Source organism: Sinocyclocheilus grahami, unplaced genomic scaffold, assembly GCF_001515645.1.
Source record: "Sinocyclocheilus grahami isolate Dianchi unplaced genomic scaffold, SAMN03320097.WGS_v1.1 scaffold1767.1, whole genome shotgun sequence".
NCBI classification, from domain to species: Eukaryota; Metazoa; Chordata; class Actinopteri; order Cypriniformes; family Cyprinidae; genus Sinocyclocheilus; species Sinocyclocheilus grahami.
This window is the reverse complement of record NW_015506946.1, coordinates 120,586-141,621: the sequence shown is the minus strand read 5'-3', so window position 1 is coordinate 141,621 and position 21,036 is coordinate 120,586. Positions and strand designations below refer to the sequence as shown.

General features: G+C 39.5%; 1 protein-coding gene across 2 annotated transcripts in view; it reads right to left on the bottom strand.

The window, feature by feature from the left end:
* LOC107572522 (arylacetamide deacetylase-like) overlaps nt 1-15,121 on the bottom strand; it is a 21,151-nt gene extending 6,030 nt beyond the window's left edge. Inside the window, exons 1-2 of one of the 2 annotated variants that reach the window (XM_016258940.1) lie at nt 15,058-15,121; nt 1,107-1,278 (exon numbers count right to left, since the gene is read on the bottom strand). In XM_016258940.1, the coding sequence (XP_016114426.1) occupies nt 1,107-1,278; nt 15,058-15,095 (210 nt within the window). In that variant the 5' untranslated portion in view covers nt 15,096-15,121. Of the gene's footprint in view, nt 1-1,106; nt 1,279-13,642; nt 13,707-15,057 lie in introns of those variants that run through there. The other variant, XM_016258939.1, reaches the window with a different exon arrangement.
* Between the last annotated feature and the right edge of the window lie 5,915 nt (nt 15,122-21,036).

The window sequence follows — 21,036 nt, the reverse complement described above, 5'->3', positions numbered from 1 at the left end:
CCTGCTCCCGCAACATGTGTTTTGCTCCCGCGATTTTCGTGTCCACTCCTTTAAACATTCTAATATTGTATATAATTTTGGCGCATCAGGGAGCCGCTCTCAGTATGCGGAGTATTTAAATATTTTTGAATGAGCGTTTGCGCTGTTTACTTTCACTTTCGATTTCGCGATCACACGCACTCTGTGTAAAGGGAGCACATCTTACAAGATCAGATATTTGTCAGTGAGCTCAGGATCTGTTGAGCAGCAAATACTCCAACATGGTCTTGTCAGTCATCTCTCCTTATTCTCGACCTGTGATCAGTCAAAGCTGACTCCGGTAGCTCTTGTTGGATGCAGGGTTGCCAAGTCTGCATTTTTTCCACAGAATTGGGCTACTTTTAAACTGTTGCCATGGGTTGATTTTCCCAAGTGTGTTAAAGGTTTGAAATATTGCATAAATTACATTTGACTGAAATGCATGTATTGAAACATTTTGCATTCTACCCATGATAAAACTTACATGGACTTCTACATTAACTGTTCCCTCCTGGTGGAATAACCTGCCCAGCTCAATCCAAGCAGCTGAGTCCTTAATATTTTCAAGAAACGGCTGAAAACACATCTCTTTCATCTTCAATTGACCCTCTAACTCTAGCACTCTCTATTATAATGCTACTTCTAATTTTATCTGCTTGTTTTTTTTATTTAAAAAACTTGACCCTCTAACATTTGCACTCTCTATTCTATTTCTATTCTAATGGCCAATCCATAATTTTTGGGGGGATTTTTTATTTATTTATTTTTTAATAAGTATCGGTTCAGGCACCGTTTAGGCACCGGAACCATTTTAAAAGTATTGATTTGGCACCGGTATCTAAAAAAACCCAAACGATACCAAACCCTACTTTACTGTGATGATTAAGTGTTCCCTTAAGTTTTTATTTATTTTTTATTTTTTTTGAGCAGTGTAGATGGAAGTACATAATGATGAAAACATATAGTGTAGGTAACTAAAGGTATAAGGCACATTGTTTATAGATAAAATGCACTGGTTATTTTAGAGCCCTTTTCTAGAAAATGTAAATCCTACTAGAGTCATTAATGTATAATTTTCTACATCTTACCTGCTGAGCCACTGCAGCTGCAAGGTTGCCTCCTGCACTATCTCCAGACACAGCAATCCGTTCTGGATTGATATGGTAGCCCTTCAGAACATCAACACGAAGGAAGTACTTCAGCACACGGTACACATCCTCAAATTGGGCAGGAAAATGATAAGCTGGGGCAAGACGATACCTGCACAGAGCAAATTATGTTGGTACTGTTCCTCTTAATTCCACTTTCCTGTCAGAATAAAATCCACTGCTGTGAATAGAATGGTTGTCCACAGGTAGTCACCACATACAACATGACTGCAAGTGTTGCAGTTTTAATGTATTTTTTATTCAATCAAAACAAAGGACAAAAAAGTAGTATTATGTCTGCAATAAAGTCTAAACTTGTTCTGTGCTTGCTGTTAGTTTGCCAGTTCCAATACACTGCTTCCGATATACTTTCTGTATCAGATCTGGCCTCTCTATAATATACAGCTCATCACTCTCCTGAGTGAAATGTTACCGAATGCCAGATGAATCCAAAAAAGCTAATGAGTTAGCATTAACCAGTGGAATACACCTTTTTTTTATTATTACTTAAACTTGTGGAGAACAGCCTAACAACCAACCTGCGCCATTGTTCCTCAGATTTCAATGAAGGAAGGAAGAAATAGTGAAGTAGAAATTGCCCATCTTGCCGCACAAAAATATCTTCTAAAGATGCTCCTTTAGATAGTGCCTGAGATGATGCCACAAGTGTGCTCTAACATCTAGAGGCGAAGTGAAACCACGCACCTCATAGGCTAGAGAAATTGCATCCCTTAGCAAATGTGACATACTTTGTTTCATAGTCAAAAACCCTTTACAGCGAACACCAAAACAAAGAAACAACTGATCTGATTTATGCCACTGACTTGAACAGTTAATGCAAATCTTCAACGCTTTCACAGGACAAATCCTGTGCAATCTTTCATTCTCCAATGATCTAAAGGGCTGATAGGAAAACGACAGTAATATCACTACTTGAGACGGGAAAATAGTAGAGGTAACCTTAGAGACATACCCTATTTTGGGTAAAAAAAAAAAAAACCTTTATCAATCTGGGAGCAAAATCCATACTGGACATACTCAAGAACAAGGTCTGCCAAAAATTTGAGAGATGTTAAGGCTGCATATACCTTAAGTGTGGATGGAAAAACACTCTTTTAAGAACTTCAGCACTTAACCCAACCAGACAGTGAACTGGGTCCAAACTGCGTTCCCTGCACCAGGACACAAATAGTAACTACTTGAGAGCATATGACGTCCTAGTACAGTAATCCTCCAAATTTAAAAATTGTTTCTTCCATCGCGATCAAAGGCCAAGATCCACGAAAGAGCCCCATTCACTGGCCAAGTTTCCAGATGCTTGGTCAAGGATGTCATATTTTGCCCCAAACCTGAGACAACAGCTCTGACTGGAATCTCCTAATGTGGTTCCTCCAGGAGAGATACTAGATCCGAGAACCAAACTTGGGATGGCCATCGTGTTGCCACTTGTGCACTAGCCTGTCTGTCAAAACCATATTTACTGTAGAGCTACCCATAGTGTATGCCATGCTCTTAGTGGGCTGAAATGCCAGATCCATTGCACAACAAAGCTCTTTGACTGCTCTTTGATTCCTCATCCTTGTGCTTCAGGACATCAGCTTGGTAGGCATGCAGAAGTGCCATAGTGTGCTATGCCACACCAGCCTGGCTGGCTAGATTAAATAAGACTTCCAATCAGCACTGAAGTTGTTGATGCATTTTAGTGTAAACAGGTTTCTTTACACTTTTAGGCAGTGTAAAGCTTGGAAAAGTCCCAGCCCGGATAATACCATTAGCAGAGTGCACAATCACTGTTCAGAGCAGCTAGGCCTCATGTTTACTTAAATTTGTAAAAATTTAAAAGCTCATTGTCAAATGATGTAAACAGCACACTGTTCTTCCTGTTTCCAAAAATAGTTGCCCCACCATCAGCGTGTACCTATTACCCTAGTCGTTAAATGCAGACAGGCTCTCAGAATATTTTGTGGCTCTATAAAGTCCTTATGAACAGGACTCAGAGAGTGAAAGCACCTACTGGTTCTTTCCAATGGTGTGTCATTTCTCCTCTCCTTTACATCCATAACACAGACAATTGACATAGCTGATTTGAGTATCATCCCTTTAAGAAGTTCACAGATGACAAGGTGTACTTTTTAAAATGTTGTCTTGATGCATTTCGAGAGCAGAAACAGCAGGGATGAAGATGATGCATGGTTGAGGTAAAGTGTATGTAATTTATAAAATCTTGACCTTGGAAAGTACAGGTAGGCTGCATCGGGACAGCCACCAACGTCTTTTCTTCCTCTGGAAAACTGGCTTCAAAGTTTAACATTTTTAGATCAGTGATGCCTTTTTTTTATAGACCCTATACTGAGTCCATTTATACATTTTAGTTTCTTTGTCCATCCCTAATCAAACACTTGAGCAAAGACTACTAAATACACATTTTCCTTGCTCAACTCTGGCTCAGAGTGTTTGTTGAGGACAAATTGAGTTGAAGTTGATTTGAGTCCAAGTTAGTTCATTATCTGCATTCCTAGAAATTTCCTTGAATTTAATTTCACTATTTCTTCTAACGTTAACTGGCCAAATAATGTTCATGAACAAGTGTATGTTTTGTGTGTCCTGTACTTCACTATAATCTCTTTAGTGTTTCTGACATTTGGACACCTGGCAGGCAGTCAAAGTGTTTATAGTTTCACAGCAGCAGGCAGTCTAGCAGCAGGAAGTCAGACAGCCAAGTCTATTCACATAGGAGATAAATAGGGACGCATCAGACTTCTGAATGTTACTCACCAAACGTCTTTTGACTTTTTATTATTGGTTCAGTATGCTTCTTTTGGCTTTTACTTTCAATTTTATCTAATTTTCATGCTCCGTCAACACACCGCATGTTCTTGTTTTTGCTCTTGTCCATGATACTATGGGATTCTGCTTTGGAAAGCTGGAGTGCTGGCCCATGCAGAGGGCTTACCCTCACTGCAGTTCATTGCTGATGGTTATCAGATCACAGCGGTGTCATCAGCACATTTATTTATCCTATTCTTGCTGTGTTTGCATAAAAGGTAATACATGAGAATAGCATGGAGCCTCTCTTTGTTAAGAACAGAGCATCCACATGTTGAAATCGTTCCAACAGAGTTAGGGCTAAGTGCATTATTCAGCTCTTCAAACAAACTGTGGCAGTTATAGGAAGATATATCAGATGTATCACAGATATATCACAGTCGATATAGATTGAAATCAGTGAGTGCTGTCAAACTTGTTAGGACATGCAAGTTTGTTGAGGGGCATGAAAATCCCATTTTAGCACTGATTGTTCACACCTCAGATTTGAAAAAGGCTCAAAAATGGATGTGTAAAGCTGTAGAGATGTTGATTGAGTTTTGGAAAAGGTGAGAGGGGAAATCATAGGGAAAGGGAGGCTGTCAAACATAACCAATAAAACACAGACCTACAAAACACTTACATTTCCAAACCATTTTTCTTGAGGCACACCCATAATATATTTTCCAACTGTTCCTAATCAAGCACACCTGATTCAACTCATCTGCTTTGTACTCCATGTATACTCCAAGACCTTAAATGAACATGTCAGATAAGGGAGACACTCAGAATGTGTAATGTTGGTGTGCCTCCAGGAATTAATATTGAAATGGAGTGCAGACCAAGACAGTTTGAAGCACTTGGCTGTAATCTAAAAATATGTGCCATGACAACAAACTAGGGACACAATAATGAAAAAAAAAAGTTTTGATAAACTACGTATACTTAAAATACCAACAACAACAACAACAAAAATGTTAGCATTTTAATATTTCAGGGCTATTGGTCTATAATTATGAAAACTGAGGAAGAACATGAAAAAGGTCTTCTAAAACCCTTAAAGTGATAGTTCACCCAAAAATGAAAATTACCCCATGATTTGCCATCCTGGGTGTATATGATTTTCTTCTTTCAGACAAATACAATCTGAGTTATAATAAAAAAAATGTCCTGGCTATTCCAAGCTTTATAAAGACAGTGAATGGGGATTGAGATTTTGAAGGCCAAAAAAGTACATCCATCTATCATAAAAAGTTCTCCACACGGCTCTGAGTGGTTAATAAGGGCCTTCTGAAGTGGACACAGCTCACCAACGGCAGTTACAGACAACAAAGCTAGAAAAAAGTCAATTGCAACATGAGGGCTATTTATACAGAAGACTAAATGACTAAACAAGACAATGACCCAATCACAAAACAGAACTTAGAACCACATGATCAAATCAACCAATAAGAACAAGACACATGAACAAGACAACCAATAGTTTTTATTTATTATGTATAATTAAGGGCAAGGTAAACACATGACGGTAACCATAACTATGAAAAAGACTAAATTAAAGACATGACAAATCATGAACATAAACAAAAACCCAAAACCAACCGTGACATTGCCCCCCTCTAAGGGCGGCTCCAGACGCCCTAACGTAACACCCAACCCAAACAAAACTCAAAAAGTCCAGGAGGGTGGTGAAGCGGAGGCGAAACAGGGGGAGGGATGGAGGGCCAGCATGGACTGTGGAGCAGTGGCAGGCCTGGACCGTGGAGCAGTGGCATGTCTAGACTGTAGAGCAATGATGGAAACCATGGACTGTGGAGCAGTGGCATGTCTAGACTGTGGAGCAATGATAGCAACCATGGAATGTGGAGCAGAGGTGGGCCTGGACCATGGAGTAGTGGAGGACCTGGCTCATCAAGCGGTGGCATAGACCATGGTGGACCAGACAGAGCAGGAGGCCAAGGTGAAGCTAAAGACCACCAGGGTGGAGCAGGTGGAGCTGAAGACCACCAGGGCAGAGCAGATGGGACTGAGAATCCCCACAGTGGAGCAGATCACCACCAGGGTGGAGCTGGTGGAGCAGACAACCAGAGCAGAGCAGGCGACCAAGGTGAAGCCTGCAGAGCAGAAGACCACCACAGGTCAGGAGGCCATGTCGGAGCAGAGACATGGACAGACCACCTGGCCGTGACAGAACAGTCTCAGTGGCAGTAACATGACAGGCAGCGAGTTCATGAATGGCCTCCATGGCCGCGACATGACAGGCAAGGGGTTTAGAGACGACATCCTTGGCTGTGGCGGGACAGGCAGAGAGTTCAGGGACAGCCTCTTTGGCTGTGACAGGACAGGCAGAGAGTTCAGGGATGGCCTCCTTGGCCGTGACCACTGTGGTCAAAACAGGACAGGCAGGAAACTCACAGGTTGACGCCAACACAGTGTGAAGCCCAAACACACACAATGGCAGCTGCCATCACAGGAAGTGCAGACGACAGTGGCAGGAACTCAGGGACTCCCAGGCATGGACTTGGCCAATGTTGGCCAATCAGAAGCCTGAAAAAGTTTCCAGTAGGCGGAGATACTCTGATGTCACAAGCCAAAATCTCCGGTTTGCTGTCTACACGATAACACTGCAACCGGAGTTTTTGAAAATCTTCGGTTTCAGTGACCTGGTGCTGCGTTTGCGTGTGGACGAACGTCCAAACCGCATAGCAAAAACGGAGGTTTTTAAAATACCCACGTTCATGTGTACAGGGTCTAATGTACTGTGCTTTTATGTTTCCTGTCCTACTCATGTTTCTCCTATTTTATTTAATCATTAAACCCTATTGCACGTGGATCTGCCTCATCTCGCTTTCATTCGACCCAGCATTACAATAGTGGTACCTAGAGGCCAAAGTCGGTACCTTGCTATAATTGTAAGATTTTATTTTTTCATGTGTTGCTGTAAGATTTTTTCAAAAGATAAAAAAACTACGAACAGGACGCCAACACAGTGTGAAGCCCAAACACACACAATGGCAGCTGCCATCACAGGAAGTGCAGACGACAGTGGCAGGAACTCAGGGACTCCCAGGCATGGACTTGGCCAATGTTGGCCAATCAGAAGCCTGAAAAAGTTTCCAGTAGGCGGAGATACTCTGACGTCACAAGCCAAAATCTCCGGTTTGCTGTCTACACGATAACACTGCAACCGGAGTTTTTGAAAATCTTCGGTTTCAGTGACCTGGTGCTGCGTTTGCGTGTGGACGAACGTCCAAACCGCATAGCAAAAACGGAGGTTTTTAAAATACCCACGTTCGTGTGTACAGGGTCTAATGTACTGTGCTTTTATGTTTCCTGTCCTACTCATGTTTCTCCTATTTTATTTAATCATTAAACCCTATTGCACGTGGATCTCGCTTTCATTCGACCCAGCATTACAATAGTGGTACCTAGAGGCCAAAGTCGGTACCTTGCTATAATTGTAAGATTTTATTTTTTCATGTGTTGCTGTAAGATTTTTTCAAAAGATAAAAAAACTACGAACATAAAAAAGACAAAATGTAATTTTAGAGAGAAACTAATTCCTCAAAATACATTTTACAGAGAAAAAAATGCCAAGTATTTATATTTGTGAATATTCTTATTGTTTATGACTTGATATGTTTGGTTAATTGATGTGGTCTTCTTTTGTGATGGCGAGTGAGATTAGATACTGCTTTTATACAGGACTCACACCTTCTAGAAAAAATATATTAAAAGAATGAATGGTAAATAAAAATAATAAAGGCACATGGTTAAATAATAATAAAAAAAATAATAAAGTTTTAGCAAATCAAAACAAAAACTTTTAAAAACTATTATAGCTGCAGTTAAAATAGTTTTTATGTGTCTGTGCACCAAATGTATATGATAAAAAAGACAATCAACTGTAATGCAGAAATATGTGCTGTCATGGCCCAAACATTACTGCTGATTTCTGCTGATTTGTTGGATAATCCTTATTCTTTTCATTAAGGAACTGCACTGATTAAAATTAATGTTTTAATTTTTATATTTTTCATTGTTATAGTTCTGTTACCACTTCCCCCAACTATTGGCTGTTTCACATGAAACAGATTCCTTCACCAATCTGTCAGGCTTTGTTCACAACAGTCCACTGGTATCTTTCTATGTATGGTGTCGTCTTGTGAAGTATTAAATACGTAACAACAAATATATAAAAATACAGAAAAACATACTAAAAACTAAAGAACACTTTTTACACCTTGTGATTTTTTTTTCATTTCCCAGATCAGGGGTGTCTTCTTAGGATGAAACACTTACTATGTATTCCCCATTACCTGCTCTGGGGAAAAGTATCTGGTGAATTAATAAATGCAATTCTTGGGTATTGGGACAAAAAAGGCAACATGATGCATGCATGCAAACAAACAAATAAACAAATAGAATTTCCCATCATAAGGCCAGAAGAGACTCACTCAACCATCACTCCTCTTAGGAAAGCATGCAAGTTTTTTCTGAGAAATATAGTGAGAGAGTGGTGAGAATGGAGCGCATACACAGCTTCCACATCCTCCATCTCTCTATCACTGCCAAAGGCAAGGTGTTGGCCCACCGACCACCAAACTATACCTATCCCAAGAGTGAACAGAGGCACCAACGGCACCCTCTCTAATTGCTCTATCCAAATACTTGCTAGCAGTTACCTATATGTTGCCTTATGATCTCCAGAACCAAAGCTGGAGGGGTGGCAGGAGAAGGAATGAGACGCCAGTGGCGGGTACTGCCCAAACTCATCTTCAGTACTGCCATTCACCTATGACCACATAGGGACATGCACTAATGCAACCCTCGAAACCTCATGAAGGGGGTGTGATAAAACCTGACCTTCTCCTCACAAGGAAAGTGCTCAATCGCAAACCTCCATAACTGATGAAGGACTGGGATACAAGAAGTGGCATCTTCCTACTCTGTATCTGCACATAAAAAACATATGCCTCTACCTCTGTACTCACAACACTGAAGAAATGGCAGATGAGAAGTGGGGTGCAAGAAGAAGCCCCCATCTTCCTCATCTACGCCATATACTGTATATCTTGCAATACAGAAAGTGTATATTGCTTCTACCTCTGTATTCACAATATTGGGGAGACAACAGCTCATGAAGTAGGACGCAAACAGTGGTTTTGTCCATCTTCCTCAACTATGTCTGCCAACACAAATGTGAATACAGAGGGAGCATAACACCGTGTCCTAACTACATGCGACGAGACAAGATTCCAGCGACAAGAAATTTGGCCACACCAATGCGGCACGACAACACAACGCGACAGAATCACTCAAATATTACAGCCATTCAGAAGTGCACTGCACTCCCAGGAAAATGGACATGTTTATCATCTATTATTAAACATTTTTAACACTATTAAAAGTAATTACTGAGTGATTGATACCATCTTTATGGAATACACTTGTTGGTTAGCATTGAGTTCACTTAACGTACATGTTTGCTTTAATTTATTTTCAAGATCTGAGGTAAACTATCTATTGTTGCTTTCAGTATGGCTATAAATGTCATGCAAAATGATAATCAAACTCACTTTTAACACTTTTAACATTGAATAAAAGACATAATCAGAACGCAAGACGCAAGAAGTGGTATTGCCCATTTTCTTGAGCTATGCCCCTACATCATACATACAGTATGTAAATACAGAATTCAGTATGGCTATAAATGTCATGCAAAATGATAATCAAACTCACATTAGACACTTTTAACATTGAATAAAAGACATAATCAGAACGCAAGACGCAAGAAGTGGTATTGCCCATTTTCTTGAGCTATGCCCCTACATCATACATACAGTATGTAAATACAGAAAGAGCATATTGCTTCTACCTTCATATCCACAATACTGGGGAGACCACAGATGGTGAAGTGGGATGCAGACAGTGGTATTGCCCATCTTTTTCAACTATGTCTGACAACCCTACATATGCAAATACAGAAGGAACTTATCATTTCATCCCCATATTAACAATACTGGAAGCAACAGATGAACAATTGGGACACAAAAAGCGGTATTGCCCATCTTCTTCATCTACTTTCCATACCATAATACCACCCAGACTGCTGTTCCATTCACCTCCTTTCGAGACTGTAATGATTGAGGTGGATCAGACACATGAGTATTTGTTATATTTAACAAATAGTGGACAATACCCCTCCCCAACAAGTAAAACATGTGGTAGGGAGAACCAGGCCTCTGGTTACCGTGGTAACAAAGACATACATCAAGATAAGATTGTTTTACAACTCAAAGGAACGTAGAGTTTTCACTCTAAATTCACTTTGAAACAGACAAATGTACCCTTGTACAATACAGTCCATCTCCCTCTAGATATAACCACTTGAGAAATGTAGGGATATGTACCCAATTTTCCCCATCTCATTATTTTTCCTCTTATAGTGTTTTTCTTATGTATTTATATGAACTCTTTTAAATGAACATTTTAGAATTGCATACTATTGTTAACAGAGATCACAGGTATGCCATGTTTGGTATCTTTCGGCTGCATTTTTAATGGTCTAAATTTTCATTTATATTATATGTTGATACCTATGGAAGGTATTAGTGTTACCAGAGTCTTTAATAGTTTCTTCATCATCATCCAATCAAAGTCCATATGCAAAACATATGCCTGAGAACAAACGGTCGTAAACGTTCCCTCAGAAGGAACACTTTCTCATTGGCTCACTCGCCTTCTGAAAGGTGGGACATCCTCACAGTTTAAAGGGGTCATATGATGCAAATTCAAGTTTGCCTTTCTCTTTGGAGTGTTACAAGCTGTTTGTGAATAGATAAGATCCCTAAAGTTGCAAAGACTCAAGTCTCAAACCCAAAGAGATATTCTTTATTTAAGTTAAGACTCATCCACGCCCTCCTAAAACTCCTCATTTAAACACGCCCCCACATGTCTACGTCACTGTGTGGGAAGATTTGCATAACACCACCCAAATATTCACGCAAAGAAAGAAGGTGTAACTTGATTCTCACTGTAGTATTGTTGCTGCTGCCGTCATGTCGTGGAGACGCTGTGTGCTTCGTTGTGAAAGCCAAACTACTTTGTTTGGCCTTCCAAGATGTATTTACAACACTGTTCCAGAACAGTTTAACCCAAATATTCAGATGTGTGCAGCGCATTTTACGGAGGACTGTTTCCTGAACCTGGGAGAGTAGCCTGAAATGCCGTCTGCGCACAAAGGCTGTTTCTATAAAGTGGGGCAATTACAACTTTGCAAGGACAGTCTGGCACTTCCGACTCACAGCCTGTATGTATGTTTTCATATTTAAAGAATTTGCAACTGATGATTCAAAGGCGAGTTTTGAGCAGTGTAGAGTAGCGCTTGTTGTCTGTCGTTTCTCTGATCACAAATGCAGACATGCTTTTATGTTTACGTGGCGTGATACGCGTATAAGTCATTATAATCTGTAATTATGTCCCCACTAGATGCCACAAAAATAATGGGTTTTAATGTTTTTGTCTCGTCGCTCTGGCCGGACAGGGCATCACAGTATGGTAAGGGGCGTAACATTTCCGTCACACGCTTGAGGTATTCGGCCAATCACAACACACTGGATAGCTGGCCAATCAGAGCACACCTCGCTTTTCAGACTGATGAGCTTTGTAAAAATCAATGCGTTTCAGAAAGGCGGGGCATAGAGGAGCAACAATAATGTACAGTATGTGGAAAATAATGTGTTTTTTTAACCTTAAACCACATAAACACATTGCATTTTTAGCAACGTCATATGACCCCTTTAAAACAGGGGTGTCAAACTCAGTTCCTGGAGGGCTGGAGCCCTGCAAAGTTTTGTTCCAACCCTGCTCTAACACACATACCATGTAGTTTTCAAATAAGCCTGAAGAACTTGATTAGTTGGATCAGGTGTTTTTACTTAGGGTTGAATCTAAACTCTGCAGGGCTCCGGCCCTCCAGGAATTGAGTTTGACACCCCTGGTTTAAAAGATCAAAAGATCAGAGTTAAACAGAAGAAGTTTTCAGATGTAGAAACTCCAGGGCAAGATGCAGAGCTAAGAGACCTCAAGAACCCAACCTAAGCTTGTGCCAGGCTTCGGCCTAGTCTTTCCACTTCAAGATTCTCTGACACAAACAGGTTCTTTTTCATCAACCAACTTCAGCAAAGATCAACTTGAGCCTTCAGATTGCATCAGGACTCTCTTTCAGACAGACACGACGTGCAAGTATCAAACTTAGTCATATTATTTATTTTCTCTTTACTGCTTCAGCTTCAAAACCTTTTCCTGTGCCAACTGTATGCGTGTGTGTGTGTGTGTGTATGTTAGACTAGTTCAAGTGTTTACGTAGTTAATAAAGTCTTACGTGTATCACACTTGAGGTTGTTTATTGTTTTCTCATAACTGGAGTCCCTAATTATGCAGATTTTTGCTACATGCTCTGAGTAGTATTGTACAATAAGAAAGTTATTTTCCTTAAACGGAAAAGTAACGCTCTTAGAATGAACAGACAGTTGACACTGAGATGTCAAGTAAATACTTACAGCGGATCTATATATTTATAATAAATCATAACTAGCTATGAATGATTTCCCCTTTGAGCTGATTTGCTACAAGACAGTGTGCGCTACAGTTGAGCTATGCACACGGCCATCAGTACAATGGAGCGAGATGCTATCAAGCTGTCAATCGCGCCTAAAACAAAGCACCTACACTTGTCAATCCTCAGATCGAGGAGGCATTGTGGGAAAGTGTAACTGCAGGGGACGTGCACAGCCTTGTCACCGTTTAATAAGTGCAATCAAATGTTTATTGCACATTTAGTCATGAGGACTTCTGAGATCCTTTTTCGGCATCGAGTGAGGTCACCGTCTGAAACCCTGACTCCTCAGAGGTGGGGCCTGAGCATCAACACTCGCTGTCTGTGGCAGTCAACACCACTGACTTAATCTTCTTCTCCATAAACTTCTGGACAACCGCCTCAAGACGAAACCAGAGAAAATATATTTCCTTTTCTTTCAGCTCTGACAGATTAAGCCAGTTGCTGCTCTCTGGCTGCCATCTCAAGCTTAATCTGTTAGGTTGTCAGTCAACATCCTTCAATAAATCGCATTAGTACGCCTGCAACACCGCCACACTTTCTAAATCTGCATTCACTTATTTCTTTAACTTTCTTTTTTGAGCTTTCCCACACAGACTATAGCACACACACACACACACACACACACACACAGACAAACGGCCCCCTGAAGACAATGAAGCTGATGACCTGTTCTCCAGGCACCCCTGTGACGTCACCTGACTGCAGTAGCCAATCAAGATGGGCATTTACCAAACATGCTTTAAACACCGGCTCACGATGAGTGTTCCCATAGAGTCAACATCATGACGCAGTGTTGAGTTCCACTTCAATAGGGAACTGAGGGAATTCCATATTTATAGTTATATATGCCATAGTCATATTCCATAGTTATATGTGCTATTTATTAATTTGCTGATGATTAATTAACAATTTAATGGCTGTAATAGAAATTATAAGCACAATTACATAAAATTACATCAATCAATCAATCAATCAATCGCCAGATCCTGTGTGACCTTATTTAAGCAAGCAAGCATTTTTTATTGAATGAACAACATTTGATACTTACTCTACAGACACAATAACTGCGTTGAGCTCTGTAACCATGTGCTTGGCTAGCAGATCATATGGGCCCATACCTAAGGTGAGAAGGAAAATATATATATATATATACTTTTGACTTGATTCTCAAAGTGATGAAAATAGTACTCATGGATTCAAGCAAAATATATGTTACATGTTTTAACCATAGTAATAACAGTAAATTACGCATAATTACATGCAACTAACCCCAATCCTAACCCTACGTGCATGTTGTTAATTATTATTACTTATTACCGAAATGTATAATTACAATGTAACAAGGACACCTTAAAATAAACTGTAACCCCTTTAACCATCACTTTTTTTAAATTAGAGACCAATAGCACTTTAAAGGAAGAGGGATTTTTAGAACAGAACTTTTCTACTGTTTATGTGCGTTCAAAGCAGTTTTCAATCTATGAAATATAACTGATATTTTTTGCAATACCTGACACACTTTTTTAGCCATACAAATAATCAGTCATCTACCGTTTATGATTTTATTTATGTGTTAGGAAGCATACTGAAATAAACTCCAGGGTTTTCAGCAGATTTCTTCACCGGTGACTAATCTAAACACCTCTGATTAGCTGTTGCATTCATATACTCAACAGAAACATGTGTGATTGGCTGTAATGCTCAATGCTGCAAAAAAATAAAATTAAAATAAAAATAGTACTCTTTGGTGCAGCATGAGCAGATATAAATGTAATGCTGCATTCAACACTTTTCATTTATTTTCATATTTCACTTTAATCTTGACAGTCATAATCGATTTTGTTTAATTGTGCACCTACATTTTTGCACCTGTATCTTGCATTTGGGGTGCATTTTTGTTCATTTTGGTCCCATTTTTTGCCTCAAACTCAACAGCCCCACTCTCTAAATCTCCATACTCTCATTTCTTTATCTTTCTTTTTTGAGCGTTCCCACACAGACTATAGCACACACACACACACACACACACACACACACACACACAGACAAACGGCCCCCTGAAGACAATGAAGCTGATGACCTGTTCTCCAGGCACCCCTGTGATGTCACCTGACTGCAGTAGCCAATCAAGATGGGCATTTACCAAACATGCTTTAAACACCGGCTCACGATGAGTGTTCCCATAGAGTCAACATCATGACGCAGTGTTGAGTTCCACTTCAATAGGGAACTGAGGGAATTCCATATTTATAGTTATATATGCCATAGTCATATTCCATAGTTATATGTGCTATTTATTAATTTGCTGATGATTAATTAACAATTTAATGGCTGTAATAGAAATTATAAGCACAATTACATAAAATTACATCAATCAATCAATCAATCAATCGCCAGATCCTGTGTGACCTTATTTAAGCAAGCAAGGCATTTTTTATTGAATGAACAACATTTGATACTTACTCTACAGACACAATAACTGCGTTGAGCTCTGTAACCATGTGCTTGGCTAGCAGATCATATGGGCCCATACCTAAGGTGAGAAGGAAAATATATATATATATATACTTTTGACTTGATTCTCAAAGTGATGAAAATAGTACTCATGGATTCAAGCAAAATATATGTTACATGTTTTAACCATAGTAATAACAGTAAATTACGCATAATTACATGCAACTAACCCCAATCCTAACCCTACGTGCATGTTGTTAATTATTATTACTTATTACCGAAATGTATAATTACAATGTAACAAGGACACCTTAAAATAAACTGTAACCCCTTTAACCATCACTTTTTTTAAATTAGAGACCAATAGCACTTTAAAGGAAGAGGGATTTTTAGAACAGAACTTTTCTACTGTTTATGTGCGTTCAAAGCAGTTTTCAATCTATGAAATATAACTGATATTTTTTGCAATACCTGACACACTTTTTTAGCCATACAAATAATCAGTCATCTACCGTTTATGATTTTATTTATGTGTTAGGAAGCATACTGAAATAAACTCCAGGGTTTTCAGCAGATTTCTTCACCGGTGACTAATCTAAACACCTCTGATTAGCTGTTGCATTCATATACTCAACAGAAACATGTGTGATTGGCTGTAATGCTCAATGCTGCAAAAAAATAAAATTAAAATAAAAATAGTACTCTTTGGTGCAGCATGAGCAGATATAAATGTAATGCTGCATTCAACACTTTTCATTTATTTTCATATTTCACTTTAATCTTGACAGTCATAATCGATTTTGTTTAATTGTGCACCTACATTTTTGCACCTGTATCTTGCATTTGGGGTGCATTTTTGTTCATTTTGGTCCCATTTTTTGCCTCAAACTGCTGTTAATTTTCAACTCTGAGCTGCAACAACCTCATGCATGGCTTCTCAGGGGCGTAACATTTCCGTCACACGCTTGAGGTATTCGGCCAATCACAACACACTGGATAGCTGGCCAATCAGAGCACACCTCGCTTTTCAGACTGATGAGCTTTGTAAAAATCAATGCGTTTCAGAAAGGCGGGGCATAGAGGAGCAACAATAATGTACAGTATGTGGAAAATAATGTGTTTTTTTAACCTTAAACCACATAAACACATTGCATTTTTAGCAACGTCATATGACCCCTTTAAAACAGGGGTGTCAAACTCAGTTCCTGGAGGGCTGGAGCCCTGCAAAGTTTTGTTCCAACCCTGCTCTAACACACATACCATGTAGTTTTCAAATAAGCCTGAAGAACTTGATTAGTTGGATCAGGTGTTTTTACTTAGGGTTGAATCTAAACTCTGCAGGGCTCCGGCCCTCCAGGAATTGAGTTTGACACCCCTGGTTTAAAAGATCAAAAGATCAGAGTTAAACAGAAGAAGTTTTCAGATGTAGAAACTCCAGGGCAAGATGCAGAGCTAAGAGACCTCAAGAACCCAACCTAAGCTTGTGCCAGGCTTCGGCCTAGTCTTTCCACTTCAAGATTCTCTGACACAAACAGGTTCTTTTTCATCAACCAACTTCAGCAAAGATCAACTTGAGCCTTCAGATTGCATCAGGACTCTCTTTCAGACAGACACGACGTGCAAGTATCAAACTTAGTCATATTATTTATTTTCTCTTTACTGCTTCAGCTTCAAAACCTTTTCCTGTGCCAACTGTATGCGTGTGTGTGTGTGTGTGTATGTTAGACTAGTTCAAGTGTTTACGTAGTTAATAAAGTCTTACGTGTATCACACTTGAGGTTGTTTATTGTTTTCTCATAACTGGAGTCCCTAATTATGCAGATTTTTGCTACATGCTCTGAGTAGTATTGTACAATAAGAAAGTTATTTTCCTTAAACGGAAAAGTAACGCTCTTAGAATGAACAGACAGTTGACACTGAGATGTCAAGTAAATACTTACAGCGGATCTATATATTTATAATAAATCATAACTAGCTATGAATGATTTCCCCTTTGAGCTGATTTGCTACAAGACAGTGTGCGCTACAGTTGAGCTATGCACACGGCCATCAGTACAATGGAGCGAGATGCTATCAAGCTGTCAATCGCGCCTAAAACAAAGCACCTACACTTGTCAATCCTCAGATCGAGGAGGCATTGTGGGAAAGTGTAACTGCAGGGGACGTGCACAGCCTTGTCACCGTTTAATAAGTGCAATCAAATGTTTATTGCACATTTAGTCATGAGGACTTCTGAGATCCTTTTTCGGCATCGAGTGAGGTCACCGTCTGAAACCCTGACTCCTCAGAGGTGGGGCCTGAGCATCAACACTCGCTGTCTGTGGCAGTCAACACCACTGACTTAATCTTCTTCTCCATAAACTTCTGGACAACCGCCTCAAGACGAAACCAGAGAAAATATATTTCCTTTTCTTTCAGCTCTGACAGATTAAGCCAGTTGCTGCTCTCTGGCTGCCATCTCAAGCTTAATCTGTTAGGTTGTCAGTCAACATCCTTCAATAAATCGCATTAGTACGCCTGCAACACCGTCTAAATCTCTAAATCTGCTTTCACTTATTTCTTTAACTTTCTTTTTTGAGCTTTCCCACACAGACTATAGCACACACACACACACACACACACACACACAGACAAACGGCCCCCTGAAGACAATGAAGCTGATGACCTGTTCTCCAGGCACCCCTGTGACGTCACCTGACTGCAGTAGCCAATCAAGATGGGCATTTACCAAACATGCTTTAAACACCGGCTCACGATGAGTGTTCCCATAGAGTCAACATCATGACGCAGTGTTGAGTTCCACTTCAATAGGGAACTGAGGGAATTCCATATTTATAGTTATATATGCCATAGTCATATTCCATAGTTATATGTGCTATTTATTAATTTGCTGATGATTAATTAACAATTTAATGGCTGTAATAGAAATTAAAAGCACAATTACATAAAATTACATCAATCAATCAATCAATCAATCGCCAGATCCTGTGTGACCTTATTTAAGCAAGCAAGCATTTTTTATTGAATGAACAACATTTGATACTTACTCTACAGACACAATAACTGCGTTGAGCTCTGTAACCATGTGCTTGGCTAGCAGATCATATGGGCCCATACCTAAGGTGAGAAGGAAAATATATATATATATATACTTTTGACTTGATTCTCAAAGTGATGAAAATAGTACTCATGGATTCAAGCAAAATATATGTTACATGTTTTAACCATAGTAATAACAGTAAATTACGCATAATTACATGCAACTAACCCCAATCCTAACCCTACGTGCATGTTGTTAATTATTATTACTTATTACCTAAATGTATAATTACAATGTAACAAGGACACCTTAAAATAAACTGTAACCCCTTTAACCATCACTTTTTTTAAATTAGAGACCAATAGCACTTTAAAGGAAGAGGGATTTTTAGAACAGAACTTTTCTACTGTTTATGTGCGTTCAAAGCAGTTTTCAATCTATGAAATATAACTGATATTTTTTGCAATACCTGACACACTTTTTTAGCCATACAAATAATCAGTCATCTACCGTTTATGATTTTATTTATGTGTTAGGAAGCATACTGAAATAAACTCCAGGGTTTTCAGCAGATTTCTTCACCGGTGACTAATCTAAACACCTCTGATTAGCTGTTGCATTCATATACTCAACAGAAACATGTGTGATTGGCTGTAATGCTCAATGCTGCAAAAAAATAAAATTAAAATAAAAATAGTACTCTTTGGTGCAGCATGAGCAGATATAAATGTAATGCTGCATTCAACACTTTTCATTTATTTTCATATTTCACTTTAATCTTGACAGTCATAATCGATTTTGTTTAATTGTGCACCTACATTTTTGCACCTGTATCTTGCATTTGGGGTGCATTTTTGTTCATTTTGGTCCCATTTTTTGCCTCAAACTGCTGTTAATTTTCAACTCTGAGCTGCAACAACCTCATGCATGGCTTCTCTGCAGTCTGAAGGGGCGTAACATTTCCGTCACACGCTTGAGGTATTCGGCCAATCACAACACACTGGATAGCTGGCCAATCAGAGCACACCTCGCTTTTCAGACTGATGAGCTTTGTAAAAATCAATGCGTTTCAGAAAGGCGGGGCATAGAGGAGCAACAATAATGTACAGTATGTGGAAAATAATGTGTTTTTTTAACCTTAAACCACATAAACACATTGCATTTTTAGCAACGTCATATGACCCCTTTAAAACAGGGGTGTCAAACTCAGTTCCTGGAGGGCTGGAGCCCTGCAAAGTTTTGTTCCAACCCTGCTCTAACACACATACCATGTAGTTTTCAAATAAGCCTGAAGAACTTGATTAGTTGGATCAGGTGTTTTTACTTAGGGTTGAATCTAAACTCTGCAGGGCTCCGGCCCTCCAGGAATTGAGTTTGACACCCCTGGTTTAAAAGATCAAAAGATCAGAGTTAAACAGAAGAAGTTTTCAGATGTAGAAACTCCAGGGCAAGATGCAGAGCTAAGAGACCTCAAGAACCCAACCTAAGCTTGTGCCAGGCTTCGGCCTAGTCTTTCCACTTCAAGATTCTCTGACACAAACAGGTTCTTTTTCATCAACCAACTTCAGCAAAGATCAACTTGAGCCTTCAGATTGCATCAGGACTCTCTTTCAGACAGACACGACGTGCAAGTATCAAACTTAGTCATATTATTTATTTTCTCTTTACTGCTTCAGCTTCAAAACCTTTTCCTGTGCCAACTGTATGCGTGTGTGTGTGTGTGTGTATGTTAGACTAGTTCAAGTGTTTACGTAGTTAATAAAGTCTTACGTGTATCACACTTGAGGTTGTTTATTGTTTTCTCATAACTGGAGTCCCTAATTATGCAGATTTTTGCTACATGCTCTGAGTAGTATTGTACAATAAGAAAGTTATTTTCCTTAAACGGAAAAGTAACGCTCTTAGAATGAACAGACAGTTGACACTGAGATGTCAAGTAAATACTTACAGCGGATCTATATATTTATAATAAATCATAACTAGCTATGAATGATTTCCCCTTTGAGCTGATTTGCTACAAGACAGTGTGCGCTACAGTTGAGCTATGCACACGGCCATCAGTACAATGGAGCGAGATGCTATCAAGCTGTCAATCGCGCCTAAAACAAAGCACCTACACTTGTCAATCCTCAGATCGAGGAGGCATTGTGGGAAAGTGTAACTGCAGGGGACGTGCACAGCCTTGTCACCGTTTAATAAGTGCAATCAAATGTTTATTGCACATTTAGTCATGAGGACTTCTGAGATCCTTTTTCGGCATCGAGTGAGGTCACCGTCTGAAACCCTGACTCCTCAGAGGTGGGGCCTGAGCATCAACACTCGCTGTCTGTGGCAGTCAACACCACTGACTTAATCTTCTTCTCCATAAACTTCTGGACAACCGCCTCAAGACGAAACCAGAGAAAATATATTTCCTTTTCTTTCAGCTCTGACAGATTAAGCCAGTTGCTGCTCTCTGGCTGCCATCTCAAGCTTAATCTGTTAGGTTGTCAGTCAACATCCTTCAATAAATCGCATTAGTACGCCTGCAACACCGCCACACTTTCTAAATCTGCATTCACTTATTTCTTTAACTTTCTTTTTTGAGCTTTCCCACACAGACTATAGCACACACACACACACACACACACACACACACACACACAGACAAACCGCCCCCTGAAGACAATGAATCTGAAGACCTGCTCTCCACGGTGTTGAGTTCCACTTCAATAGGGAACTGAGGGAATTCCATATTTATAGTTATATATGCCATAGTCATATTCCATAGTTATATGTGCTATTTATTAATTTGCTGATGATTAATTAACAATTTAATGGCTGTAATAGAAATTATAAGCACAATTACATAAAATTACATCAATCAATCAATCAATCAATCGCCAGATCCTGTGTGACCTTATTTAAGCAAGCAAGCATTTTTTTATTGAATGAACAACATTTGATAC